Source organism: Macrobrachium nipponense, chromosome 20 (genome assembly GCF_015104395.2).
Source record: "Macrobrachium nipponense isolate FS-2020 chromosome 20, ASM1510439v2, whole genome shotgun sequence".
Classification (NCBI taxonomy): domain Eukaryota; kingdom Metazoa; phylum Arthropoda; class Malacostraca; order Decapoda; family Palaemonidae; genus Macrobrachium; species Macrobrachium nipponense.
The window spans coordinates 44,159,219-44,174,218 of record NC_061089.1 but is presented as its reverse complement, the minus strand read 5'-3'; the positions used below and the strand labels follow the sequence as shown (position 1 = coordinate 44,174,218).

Here is a 15,000-nt window from a genome sequence, read left to right as displayed (position 1 = left end):
AAAAAGAGAAAGGAAGAAAGAGGAGAAAATAAAGGACTCGGGTACAATGGCTGTTTTTTACGCCTACTGCTGCTGCTGTTATTTTGCAAAGGGCCAAAGAAAAGCTATAAAGGCATTGCCGTCATATTTTTGCCTCCCATTTGCTGTCGTAGGAAGTCGTAATGACATAATCCGGATTTAGATCTCTCATCTCTCTCTTCTCTCTCTCCTCTCTCTCTCTCTCTCTCTCTCTCTCTCTCTCTCTCTCTCTCTCTGTTATGTCACCGACTGTGCTCGGTCACATTATATATATCGTTAATAATGTGAAGACAGATAGATGTTACTTTTAAACGGTCTATACTTGTTTCTTAACGAACAGCGAAGTAACTTAATTCTGAGATGTTATTGTAGAATTTCGGCTTTACTAACGAAATATATCTGGTGTTGCAAGAAATAGAAAAGGCTTGCTTGTTTCTACCCTAGCCTAACTAGATATATATATATATATATATATATATATATATATATATATATATATAATATATATACACATGCATATACATATATATCCCTAGCTTGATATGCGTGTATATATATATATATATATATATATATATATATATATATATATATATATATATATATATATATCAGGCTAGGGTAGAAAAAAAACAAGCATTTTTCTATTTCTTGCAGCACCTAAAGAAACACCCAAACCAGAATATCTCCATTCTTACCCAAAAACAACAGGAAACGTGATAATTACGGTCTCAATAAAAAAAATCGCTTTGTAGGTGCAGGTTTGGATGAATAACCTTTAATCTAAAAATAATGTCAATAAAGATGGCGTTATTAACAATAAATATTGCAAATGCTCATAATATATTCAAGTTCGCAGACATTACCATTATTATCATCATTCTTGTAGGCGTAATAATTTTTGTAGTTAAAACAGTATTAGATTTCAGGTGTCGAAGAAACTAATAGGTTTTTTAAATCCCCTCCTCAGTAAATATGGTACTGAGAGAGAGAGAGAGAGAAAGACAAGATGAGACGAGAGAGAGAAGACGAGAGAGAGAAGAGAGAGGAGAGAGGAGAGAGGAAACATTACAAATTTACGAGGGAGCTTAGTGCATACGCCTCACACCTGTATTGACATTCGAGAAGTGAGATCGATTAAGGAATGAAGTACGCTGCATTTGAATTTGAAAATACTGAAAAAACATGTTCACTTACAAATTTCTAAAGTAAAGTACTCGGCCTTTGTATCTAGCATTACTGAAAGTCTTATAAACGTATAGACTTAGAAACACCTCAGCTTCCTAATTCTTGAAGGTTTTTGGGCAAGAGCTACAACGGCAGTAACCTAAATGGTCCGGGATACACAAGCGCCATTAGCGAAGGCGTTAGAGCACTTTACGCTCTGTGGCTATTGTTGGTGGAGGTCGTGCCGTGTCGTTAGTTCTGGCACAAATTGAAAGACCTGGAGACAGTACTTAATTTTTATGACGCCACTTTGTAGCTTTATCGCGCGGAACGCTTACGGTGGAGTTTTTGTGCTTAACGGACTTCCTAGTTCAAAGAAATGGTCTTTCAAAGAACTGTTTGACAAACCGTTTAAAGGACCTTGGGGAACTTTTCTGCATAGCGGACTTTCCAGTTAAAAGACATATGCCTTCAAAGAACAGTATGAAAAACCATTTAAGGGATCTTGAGGAATTTTTCTGCTTAGTGGACTTTCCCGTCAAAGAAAATATGCCTTCAAAGAACTGCTTGACAAACCGTCTAAAGGATCTTGGGGAACTTTCTGTATAGCGGACTTTCCAGTAAAAAGAAACATGCCTTCAAAGAACTGTTTGACAAACCATTTAAAAGATTTGGGGGAACTTTCCTACTTAGCGGACTTTCCAATTGAAAGAATGATGTAGTCAAACAACTGCTTGACAAACCATTAAAAATTTGTTGTGGAATTTTCCTGCTTAGCGGACTTCCCAGTTAAAAAAAATTATGCAGTCACAGCACTGCCTCAAAAACCGTTTAAAGGATTTTCTACTCTAAACTATAGCTATACGACACCGACTTGAAAATTTTTATTATACACTTAAAAACGGTGATAAGCTAATGTGGCATTTTAATCATAATAACCATTATGAAAAATCCTCAGTATTTTGATTCGTTGCATCTTGTAACCTCCCCTGTTAAATGATAAGGAAATTCGTTAACCATGATAAAACTATGATAAATAGTGTGCTATTTATCATAGTTTTATCTGTTTTTTTCTGCTAAGCTAAAGTTTTTGTAAATGTTTCTATAACTAATACCCGTTCTTGATCATCTCATCATTAAAGTAGCCTTTCTTTCATGAGGTTTTGTAAACAGATCACACACAGCCTAAGCAGTCGCGCAGGTGAAGATATAAATAAGGGTTTCTCAACATTTTAAAGAATATGTTCTTTGGCCAGTGTTCCTCTTAAGTAATTTAATATATATATATATATATATATATATATATATATATATATATATATAATATATGCGTGTGTGTGGGCCCACATGCGTATGTGTGTGTGTGAATATATGCGTTGCTTATGCTATTTATATTTACAGGAAACGCATAGCTGAAAAATAAAACTTGTTTATCTGTAATTCAATGCAGCTTAGTGTTTAATTTATAGTAAATACTATGCTTTGTATTTTCTCAAACTACAAAGCATACTGTAAACTGTATGTGTTTCTGAGGTCATCATATCTGTCGCTACATTAACAGCGCCTTGGAATGGAGCCCCTTAAAAATCTTACTCGTACAATTTGCATAAACTGACATATCTCAAAGGTTTTACATTCCCATTACAATCGAGGCAAATACCCTTACGCTTCAATTGCATTTCAACTTTGATCCTTTCAAATCCTGCTTCTCCATAACAAAACTTAATGAACTGTATTCATGCCGGAATGTAATCTGCTCTCCATAACAAACCGTAATTCTTTAATCTTGAATTCCATTCTCGCTTTCATGTAATTCTGCCTATGCCAGACGAACCTTAATGTATGGAAATCCGTCCGTTTGTCTTTCTCAGTTCCAGTCAGTCCGTGTCTACCTGTGTTATTGTCTGTCTGATCTAAAAATTCAAGTTTTAATGTTGTCCTGCTTTTTCCAAACAACCCCATAATACGTTGCCTAATGACCAGTTATATTTAGGGCATTCATGTCATCCAGTCTGTTCCAAATAGAAATCTGTCTCTTTACCAATCTTAGACCCTTCTATCTGGGTGCCTTTATGCCCACAACAGTTCCTCGCTGGAAGAGAGGTTTTAGTGCTCGGCTGCCAATCCGGTGGTCCGAAGTTCGATTCCCGGCTCTGCCAACGCGGAATCAGATGAATTTATTTCTGGTGATAGAAATTCATTTCTCGATATAGTGTGGTTCGGAACCCACAATAAGCTGTAGGTCCCGTTGCTAGGTGACGAATTGGTTCCTAGCCACGTGAAAATATCTAATCCTTCGGGCCAGGCCTAGGAGAGCTGTTAATCAGCTCAGTGGTCTGGTAAAACTAAGACATACTTAACTTTATGCCCACAATAAATTAATTTTGAGAATAAAGGTTTGCTCATCTGTCCATTTCATCATGAATGTAAAACTGAGTTACATTTAGGACATTAATGTCATCCAACCTGCCCCAAATAGAAATCTGTCTCTCTACTTGTCTTCAAACCATTCTAACAGCGTGCCTTTGTGCCCACAATAAATTCGTTTTAAGAATAAGTCTGTCCTTTCCTTCATAAAGGTGAAATGTCCCACAAGGGAACAGCAAATAGGCGAGAGAATTAATAACTACACCAGCATGAGAAATTACTTATGATTACCACTCGGCAACGGAGGATTGTAATTCGTTGTTTCTTAATGACTTCTATTTCTGGGGTTCTCCCAAGATTTATAAGCCTCTGTGGAATTCATTTGATGGAGAACGTAGCGCGTAAGTGATGTTTAAGGTAAAGCTTGCATGTGTGTGCGTGTGCGTGTGCTTGTGTGTGTGTGTGTGTGGTGTTGTGTGTGTGAACGTTTGTGTGTGCATAAGTGAGAATACCGCGCTTTCAGAAAAGGACATATATTGACACGTAAAAGCTTGAAACTTCAGCATTCAGAATGGGCTGGTACTGAAAATATCATTATACGAATAGAATATAAACCAATCATTATTGATGTAATAATAAGTGTGATATGGCCTATATAAATTACATATACATCTATGCACATATATGTATACGCATATACTGGTCACTTTTTACAGGTTTACCATATACCAGAGGCATTGTAGTTATTACTGTTACATAGATATGCACACACATTATATATATATATATTGTATATATATATATATATATATATATATATATATATATATATATTTTATATATTTAAATTTTTAATTTATCAACATACATCAAGATATTATCAAAAGTTGCTTCGCTTGCATACAACAAACGTAAACACGACGCATGGCTGAAGTTTAGCAGCAAACAAGAGTTGCACGCGAATGACATTCCTGTTGACTACCATCAAACTCCTCGACAAAGAAAGAAAGAAAGAAAGAAAGAAGGAAAGAAAACCGAAAAAAATTGAGAATAAAGAAAATAAAGATAAAAAAAACACAACGCACGAAGAGTGGAGGACTCGAAGAAGAAGAAGAAGAAAGAAGAAGAAGAAGAAGAAGAAGAAGAAGTAAATGTCTGGTCCAAAACAGCAGGTCTGGCTAATTCAATAACACTCAAGAACTCTTTGCGATTTTAAAGTCAACGCACATGGCACCACCGCCAGCCCCCAACCCCCGTCCCCTGAGATCTGAATGTTAAAAGGCAAACATCCACTTTGGGCAATTCCTCAGAGCTGGTTTAGGTGATGGTGGAGATGGTGGTTGGGGGTGGTGGTGGGGGAGGGTTCTCGTCGTTGCCTTAATAGACGTTGCAGGCAGTGGTTCTCTTGGGCCATTAGGCATACGTGTGTGTACGCGAAGACATGCATGCAACCGCGAGTCAAGAGTTACTGTTGTTTTATTGTACGTGCAATATATGTATTATGTATATATATATATATATATATATATATATATATATATATATATATATATATATATATATATATACGTATACACTCACACAGATATATATCATACTATACTATACATACATACATATCATATAATATATATATATATATATATATATATATATATATATATATATATATATAATACATACATACATACACACACAAACAGAGAGAGAGAGAGAGAGAGAGAGAGAGAGAGAGAGAGAGAGAGAGAGTTTCTGAAGAATGGGTGCATGTACTGGGCCAGTTCTTCACGCATGAAGCAAATAGCAATTGCTGCAGCCACAAAATCATTATTAACTGTTCCATTAACTTCTCCCTCGGCAGGAGAACAACTGTGAAAGCTTCTGTCGTAACACGTCTCATAATTTGCCATTAGTTGGTAATGTAAAGCAATTGAAAGTAAAATAATTTTCTAAGCAACATCATAATACTATTCCTTGGAAACTTGAAGTCAATGGCCCCCGTGGTGGACTTGTTTCATAAGAATAGGGTTCATCTTCTGAATAATAATAATAATAATATAATAATAATAATAATAATAATAATAATGAGACCATAAACCACAAAGCAAACGAATGTCCGGCACTTGCAAAGAACCAGTACAAAAAGAGCCATGATTCAATAGCAAAAGCCCTCCACTGGAGCCTGTGCAAGGCACACCCGCTAGCTTGCAGTAATAAGTGGTACGAACACTAACCTGAGGGAGTGATAGAAAACAATCAGGCAAAGATCCTCTGGGACTATGGTATCAGAACAGATAGGGTGATACGTGCCAATAGAACAGACGTGACGTTGATTAACAAAATCAAGAAGAAAGTATCGCTCATTTATGTTGCAATCCCATGGGACATCAATATGTCAGTAGGAATTGTATCCAAAATCATAGGAGCACCAGGCACGATCCCAAGATCCCTGAAAAGGAATCTGGTAAAACTAGATGATGAAGTAGCTCCAGGATTCATGCAGAAGAGTGTGCTACTAGAAACAGCGCACATAGTGAGAAAAGTGATGGACTCCTAAGGAGGCAGGATGCAACCCGGAACCCCACACTATAAAAACTAACCAGTCAAATAGGATGACTGGTACACGTCCCCCCAACCGCCAAAAAAAAAAAAAATAAATAAATAAATAAATTAAATAATAATCATAATAATATCCCTTGGAAACTTGTATTTCATGTGAATGGCCCCTATGGTGGGCCTGTTCCATATGAAAGGGTACATCTTCTAAATAATAATAATAATAATAATAATAATAATAATAATAATAATAATAATAATAATAATAATAATAAGAAGAAGAAGAAGAAGAAGAAGAAGAAGAAGAGTATCCGTCGCCCAATTATCACAATTTATTTCGAACTCTGAGAGATTTATTTGTTTCTTGAAACTTTGTTGACTTATTTTTTTCCTAAAATCGTGCGCAAAAACTTATATTGTTCTTAGGAATGGAATGGAATATAGAATTTAGGCCGAAGGACAAGCACTGGGACCTATGGGGTCATTCAGAGCTGAAAGGGAAATTGAGAGTTGAAAGGTTTGAAAGGCGTACCAAGAGGAAAACCTCGCAACTGCACCATGAAACAATTGTTAAGGAGTGTATGGAAAGTAAGATGAATGAGAATATGAACGGAGACGAAGGGACGCTGCAAAGAACTTTAAGTAACGCCTACAGTGCACGGCGTGAGGCCCACTGAAAGCACCACCCTACCCCCCTTACGGGTGCGTGTTGGGAATTATTCGTATTGTTCTTATTAAAATAAACATGAATCATTTCTTAAAGACGAACTGTTAATCCACTGGAAGGTAAGAGGATATCATTTTCACAATAACTGACGAATTGCCTGTACCAGTCTTTCGGCCGCTTTCAGTTTATGCTAATGATGGCAAACATATTACCAAGTTTCCACGTAATACTTGGTTTATTGTTTACCTGTGTAATTTGTAGTGGCCAGCTTCTCTTATGTTGGCTGCAATATTCTTCTAATTGATTTTATCAATGTTTCCAGGTGACACCTTTATTACATTTTTTCCCAGAAAATGTTTTCTGATCGAGCAAAAGCATCCTGCTATTTCTGTAGAATCTTACTTTAAAAGAAAATAAATTTTTTATTTCATTTTACTATACTAAACGAACATTTCGGTTTTATAAAATTACAAGAATTAAATGAAATCTAGATGAACAAATACAGGTATTAGCTAAAGTATCCCGCTAAATCTTTTGACTACGACTATGCTAAAATCATATTTGCTTTTCATTTTTTTTCTTTTTTTGCGATTTGTTATGCTAAACAAAACGTTCTGTACAACAGAAATACCAGAAGAAAGATAAACCTAGATGAACAAATACATGAAGCCTCCAAAATCTGATATATATTGTCCACATCACCTCGACACGAAAACAAATGAGAACCCACTACCGTGGAAACTGTGGAGAGAAAGGCCATTCACGGAAAAAGAGACGAGTACAGAAGCAATAAGTTCGCGGGGCAAATACTAGATGGCGATGTAAGACTCATAACACCAGAGACAGGAGAAGGAGATAACACATCAACAATGTAGACAGGGTAGACTTACGACTTTGATGACAGTTACAAATGGACTCCCAGATGCCTCATTGTAGAAGCCTGGACGACGCAATAGCTTAGAGTCTAAGCCTTAGACAGATGATATTCAAGATGGTTTAGGGAGGAGAGGCACGCGCGGTCGGTGGTATTGCTTAGAAAGGTGAATAATTGCGAGTTTCATGGACGTGTGGGAGACTCATTTCATAGCATTAACGTTTATCTGGCGCTCTCAGTTGGTTGAATTTGGTTTACTAACATGCAGTGATTTACGATTTTGTTATTTAGAAGTCAGAGTAAAAGGAATTCAGTCAGAATAGAACAGAGCATGAAATTTAAGCCAAAGGCCAAGCGCTGGGACCTATATATGGGGTGATTCGGCCCTGAAACGGATAAGATGGAAGAAAGAGAATATGAACGGAGGTACAGTAGAAGAAATGAAAGGGATTGTAGCTAGGGGCCGATGGGACGCTACAAAGAACCTTAAGTAATACCTACAGTGCACGGCATGAGGCGCCCTGGTGGCACTAACCCCCTACGAGCCTTGGTCAAAATAAAATTCGGTAGATATGAAATGAAAAGACAGAACACATACCCTCAACTTCAGAAGTAGTGAAAAGAGTGAAGTTGCTATACATATTAATCACATAAAAATAAAAAACACGTCCATTACTTTGCAAAACATTGGCTTCTCAGAACAACGAACTCTTAAACCTCTCGATTTGCTAGTATTTTTAGGGACGTTTTGCTACAGGAAGCCTTCAATCTGAATTTGCGACGACAGATAAAAGCTTCCCTTTAAAGCCAAGATTCAAACCGGGGTTAGGAAGAATATCATTTCATTTCTACATCACCAACGCTAATAACCTTTCCTGATAAAGCACGAAATAGTCGCAGAATGAATAAAAAACAATCCATGTCTGCCTAAAATGAGGGAAAGTAATTACTGGTGTATAGAGTTAATTAGTTTCCACAAACACAGTAATTTACGGAGTTCGCATCAGTGGACGTCAGCTGTGGTGGAAAGGATAATTGTCTGTCTGTCTGTCTGTCTGTCTGTCTGTCAAGGGATGCTTATATTAGCTCACTGACTATTAATGCTACATCTCGTAATTAAGAATGATCGGTTACTTCAGGAAAATAGAACGAATCTTTTCACTGAAATGATGGAACTTTTCACTGAAATGATGGAACTTTCCACTGAAATGATGTAACTTTTCACTGAAATGATGGAACTTTTCACTGAAATGATGGAACTTTTCTCTGAAATGATGGAACTTTTCACTGAAATGATGGAACTTTTCACTGAAATGATGGAACTTTCCACTGAAATGATGGAACTTTTCACTGAAATGATGGAACTTTTCACTGAAATTCTACATTTAGTTTAAATATTCCTAAATAATGGTTTATAATATAATTAAATGTGCAGCATCTTGCAGTTCTGCTAGATGACAGATGACAGAAATCATTCCTCAGTTACGAAACTTGTCAAATTAGTCGGTACCCCCCCTACCCTATTTACTAAGCCTTCCTTTTGGAATCTTATCCTTTTATTTGACAAAAAGTAGTGTTTCATTATGCACAAGAAGATCTACTTTTGTGTTACGTTAGACAAAATACAGAGCCTCATTTTGGCAATGTTTATGCCAAACAATACCTTCCCTAAGAGAGATGACAGACAATTTGCAAATGGCCTCTGTTGGGATTCACTGGCCGCGAGCTGTATTGGACGGATTTGCATGACAATGAACTGGGAAGGGCTTCAATGGACATACACACACGCATATATATATATATATATATATATATATATATAGATATATATATATATATTACGTCAATAAATTTCTGGCTCACATCGGAACGAACCTTAAGTCTCTCATGCGAGAGGCCAGGGAGTTAGCAATCCCCTCACACAAGTTATAAAGTTATAAAACGATGTATATATATATATATATATATATATATATATATATATGTGTGTGTGTGTGTGTGTGTGTGTGTGTGTGTGTGTGTGTGTGTGTGTGTGTGTGTGTGTGTGTCTGTGAAGACAAATCGGTTCAAAATTATTATACCTGGGTTAACAGAAAGCTGACGTCGAGTTACCTACAGAAGAAAAAACATTACAAAAATCACTGTCTTCAGCATGCAATGAAATATTTGCTTGCAAGACTTCATACACAAAGAAATCGCCCACCGCCCCTCCTCCAAAAAAGGAAAAAAAAAACATTTCTCATATTGTAATAACTGACAACTAAATTGAACATAAAACTTTGGCCAAAGGCCAAGCGCTGGGACCTATGACGTCATTCTGCGCTGACAATAATGTTGAAAAGATAAGATGGAAGATAGAGAATATGAAAGGAGGTATGGTAAAAAGAATAAAAGGGTGCTGACGGCACAAGATGAAAAATAACCCCTTCTTAAATATCCTTAAGGATCTGAGCTGGAAATTGTCATTATTATTATTATTATTATTATTATTTTTTTTTTTTTTTTTTTTTTTTTTTGCTGACCGTGGATATCCTCTTCCAAAATATCGTGACTGGCGGACGTTGCTCCACCCACCAACCACCAGATGCACAATGCAAATAAAAAGTAAAAAGCAAAAGAGAAGCCTCCATGACTTAATATGCCGATTTCTAACGTTAAGTAAAAAAATAAGTCTATAGCAATAAACTTAAACAAAGAAAATAGCAAACGAAGGAGATGCAGTGAAGGAAAATGAAAATAATCGGAAGCACGTCGGCGTCGCTGGATGTGTTTGATTGACTGAAACTCCTCCACAGGAAGAAAGTCTTCCCGGTGGAATAATGTTGGGCCCCAGCTCATATTTATTCAAATTCACTTCATAAAGTATAACCAATATATTCGGGGCTCACGTCAGGTTGGGAAATTGGGTTTGCCTTTCAAATTCTCATCTTCTGTTAATATTTCAAACCCGCCCAACCCCAACCTACACGGTTCCCTGAGAGAGAGAGAGAGAGAGAGAGAGAGAGAGAGAGAGAGAGAGAGAGAGAGAGAGAGAGAGAGAGAGCTGGACAGACAGCAGAGGGAACTGAAATTGGTAGAGATGTTTACTGATATTCGTAACAAAAATTATGATAAATTAAATTTGTTCGAAAACTGAAAAAATTGAGTAATATGTTACTAAGAAGTACAGAGAGAGAGAGAGAGAGAGAGAGATAAAATGTACGAGTAATATTTGGAGGCGATATTAAACCAGAATGCTTTCCAATGCATGTGATGTATGAGATGTCAAAACTAGATTAGTTCCGGTGAATTGCATTGGTCCTCTGCATTGGCCTTACAGGAAATTTCCTCTTTTTTTTGGTTTTTTACTTTTATAAACTGTCACGTTTCTGGTATTTTGTTTGTCGAATCAACGATAAAGGATAAGAATTCTTGAAACATGCAGTAATAAAAAAATTAAATAACTATAATTTTACCGATGACTATAACCGATGAAATCGTTAATTAAAACGTATAGAGTTCCGGATTTTACTGATGACGGTTTCAGTGAATACGTGAATTTCCGGCCAATATTAATTTGATTGCTTATGGTTCTATAGTTCACAAACTATTTACTTTATTATATATATATATATTATCTATTATATATATATATATTAATATACTATATATATATATCTATATATCTATGTATATATATATATACATATATATATATATATAGATTATATATATAAAATCTATTAGATCTATATATATATAATATTACATATATATACATATAATATATTATATATAGCTCTATATATATATATATATATATAATAATAATATAATATATTTGTGAACTATAAGTTATTCAAATTAATATTGGTCGGAAATTAATACTATATATATATATTAATTAGATATATATTATATATATATATATTATATATTTATATATAATATATATATATGTATATGTTTTGTGAACTATAAGTAAATCAAAATTAATATTGGTCGGAAATGATACTATCTCTATATAGTATATATATATATATATATATATATATATATATATATATATATATATATATATATAGTTTGTGAACTATAAGCAAATCAAATTAATATTGGCCGAAATCCACATCATATAATATTTATATATATAAGCGTATTGTAATGTATATATATATATATATTATATATGATATATATATATATATATATATATATATATATATATATATAGGTTATGTATGTATAAGTCAAATATGAGTTAAGTTTCACCAGGTAATTAAAACTGTTATCCTAATTATCTCTGTCAGCTTAATTATCTCTTTCGTCCTATTTATATCTGTCATCCTTATTATCTCTGTCATTATTCTTATCTCTGTCATTCTACTTATCTCTGTCATTCCACTTATCTCAATCATCCTACTTATCTCTGTCATCCTATTTGTCTATGTCATTCTACTTATCTCAGTCATACTACTTATCTCCATCATTCAACTTATCACCTCCCCCCACCCCTGGCTTGACCTCTCTTCGTGTCACTGAGACAGACTGATGATGATGATGATGGTGATTATACCCTACTTAAAACAAGTAAAAAATGCGCCGAGGCCCATGAAGCTTTGAGTCACGGCCCGGTGATGGCCAACCGCACGATTATGTCTAACTTTAACCTTAAATAAAATAAGGGCTACAGAGGCTAGAGGGCTGCAGTTAAATGAAGTTTGATGATTGAAATGTGAATGATCAACATATCAATTTGCAGCCCTCTAGCCTCAGTAGTTTTTTAAAATCTGAGGGCGGACGTATAACGCCATCTTAATAGTTTTCTTTTACAGAAAACTAATAAAGAAAATCCTTATTAGGCACGTGACCTCTCCTGACCTCGTTTTTGTTTTCTTTTGGCCTTCCACAGATCTGACGGACGCAGCCCTCAAGATCCAGGCTGGGTTCCGCGGAGCAAAGGTGCGCAAGAACATGAAGAAGGAGGAAGAAGAAAAACTTAATGAAAAATTAGGCAACCTTAATACGGTAAGTTTTTTTTATTTACCCGCGTGTTCCAATTCTCCATTTATAAGTGGTTGTTATTTAAGGGACAGATATACGTCTCTAAAATAAACTCTCTCACGGTGACAAATTTATTTTTCAAATTATTAACTTAGGTTGATTAATTTACAATTTAGGTAGGGCATAAAATATAGGCCACAAAAACAAAATAATTGGCTAAAGGATGATTCAAAAATTTTTTCGTATTATTAAATAGGGTGATGATTTTCCACTGTGGGTAGGTCATAAAAACATAGAATAATTGGTCGAAGAGAAATTAAAATTCTGGTTTAATATTTTGAAAACCAAAATTTTTAATTAACCTTCGGCCAATTATTTTATGTTTTTGTGACCTACCTTGATAATAAGGTAATCATTTTCCAATTCAGTTAGGTCATAAAAACATAAAACAGATGGCTGAAGATTATTTTTATATTCTAAAATTAGGTAATTATTATCCAATCTAGATAGTTTATCAAAACATAAGATAACTGACTGATGAGATCAAGGGATTGAAGACTGATTCAAATTCTGGTTTTATTTTAATAAATATGGTGATCATTCTCCAATTTATTTGGGTCATAAAAACGTAAAATAATTAGCTAAAGAGTAATTAAAATTCTTGTTCTGTATCAATAAATAGAGTGATTTCTTTCCAATTTAGTTAGGTCATAAAAACATAAAATAATTGGCAGAAGATTAACTAAATGTTTTTTTATATCATGAAATAAGGTAATTGTTTTCCAATTTAGGTAGGCCATAAAGACGTAAAATAACTGTTGAAGAATAATTACGCATATGACAGAATTATCCACTGAGTATGACTTTTAAAACAAGCCAATTCATGTGCATTAGGCAAGTTAAATAAAGGTAAATATGACTTCATTCATTCAAGTTGAGAGGAAACAATTCATTAAGAAATTCTTGTGCAACTCTTACAAAGTTGCGTTGCTTTGTAAGAAATGGCCGGGAATGAAAAGAAAAATAATAAATAAATAAATAAAATCAGTGGATTTATCTTGCGTATCTGCGTATTTGTCGCGTCACGTGAAAGGGAAATATTTACTATAGTAGATTCACATCAACCGTGAATTTGATGTCTAGGCCAGTCCCTTACGACGCTCCTGATTAGCTGTTGATAAGACAATCACAGGGCTGGAAACTCTACGTCTCTCGAGAGAGTTCACGTAGGCAAGTTGTATGTTCCACCTCTCCTGAGGGATACTTTTGAAAGACTTATCCCTCCGGAGAGATGGAACATAGATCCTACCCATGTGAACTCTCGAGAGACTGAGAGTTTCAAGCCCTGTGATTGGCTCATCAACAGCCAATCAGGAGCGTCGTAAGGGTCTGGCCGGCCTAGATATCACGTGTTCGGTTGATGTGAATCTACTATATTACCGAGCACGAGGTTAGTTCTTGTCAGTCGTGTTTACCTCTGTAACGGCCCAACTTTAAAAGGATCTACAATAATAAAGGCAGAGTGGATCTTGTTTGTCGGCCTCGGTGTGAAACGTGAGGTGTCAGGAACGTAGGTTCGTACACTTTCGTATCGAGCCTGCAAACTACAGCAGCGGCGGGTCGACTTGGCGCAGCGTAGCGCGCGCCATCAAGCTTGTTTTGTAATACTGCTTTAGGTTCTGAGGCCAAGATTGTTCGGAATTAGTTTTGTACACTTATAAATATCGGGGGTTCTTCCTTGAAACTATACTAGGTGTTTCTTATCACCCTGAAGCCTAATTCTTCTGAATATATACACCATCCAACCTTGTTTAAGATTCAAAATATCAGCTACCGCCACGGATAGATTAACTGACAATAGGACTTCAAAATTTTTTGTAGAATACTTATCGACAACAAACTCAAAATCTATCCGTTTTGTAGATGACAGCAAAGTTTAGTTCTCCGTTTTACCAATGACAAAAACATGTTCTTTCTTTATATTTATTTATAAATGAAGACAGCTAAAAACGTCACATTACGTGAGTAACTAATGATTCATAAGACCTGAAGAACAGATCAATTAACCTCAGACGACAACACTAGCTATGCTCGGCTAAATCGAAGTGCTTTCTTCGATGTAGCAGCTGATAGGGGCAGCTAACATAATCCTATAGTAATTCGACCCCATATAAAAGGTAGGGCGAAGGCCAAACCTTAAATGAAAACCGGACAACATTTAAGCTCAGGTGGATGTTATTTTAAACAGCGTTTCGACCCTTACTGAAGCCCACAGTTTTTGTCGAGGCTCAAAGGTCAGCATAATATTGAGATTCTATGGGGCATCGCTATGCCGTGACAGGTGATAGTGAGTTACGAGCCACAAAAA

At 35.5% G+C, this 15,000-nt stretch overlaps 1 protein-coding gene across 1 annotated transcript in view; it reads left to right on the top strand.

Annotated features, from left to right (window-relative positions):
* The window catches only part of LOC135225281 (obscurin-like), a 210,438-nt gene that overhangs the window by 175,275 nt on the left and 20,163 nt on the right, over positions 1-15,000 (top strand). Inside the window, exon 3 of the mRNA XM_064264613.1 lies at positions 12,541-12,656. Within this exon, the coding sequence (XP_064120683.1) occupies positions 12,541-12,656 (116 nt within the window). The remainder of the gene's footprint in view (positions 1-12,540; positions 12,657-15,000) is intronic.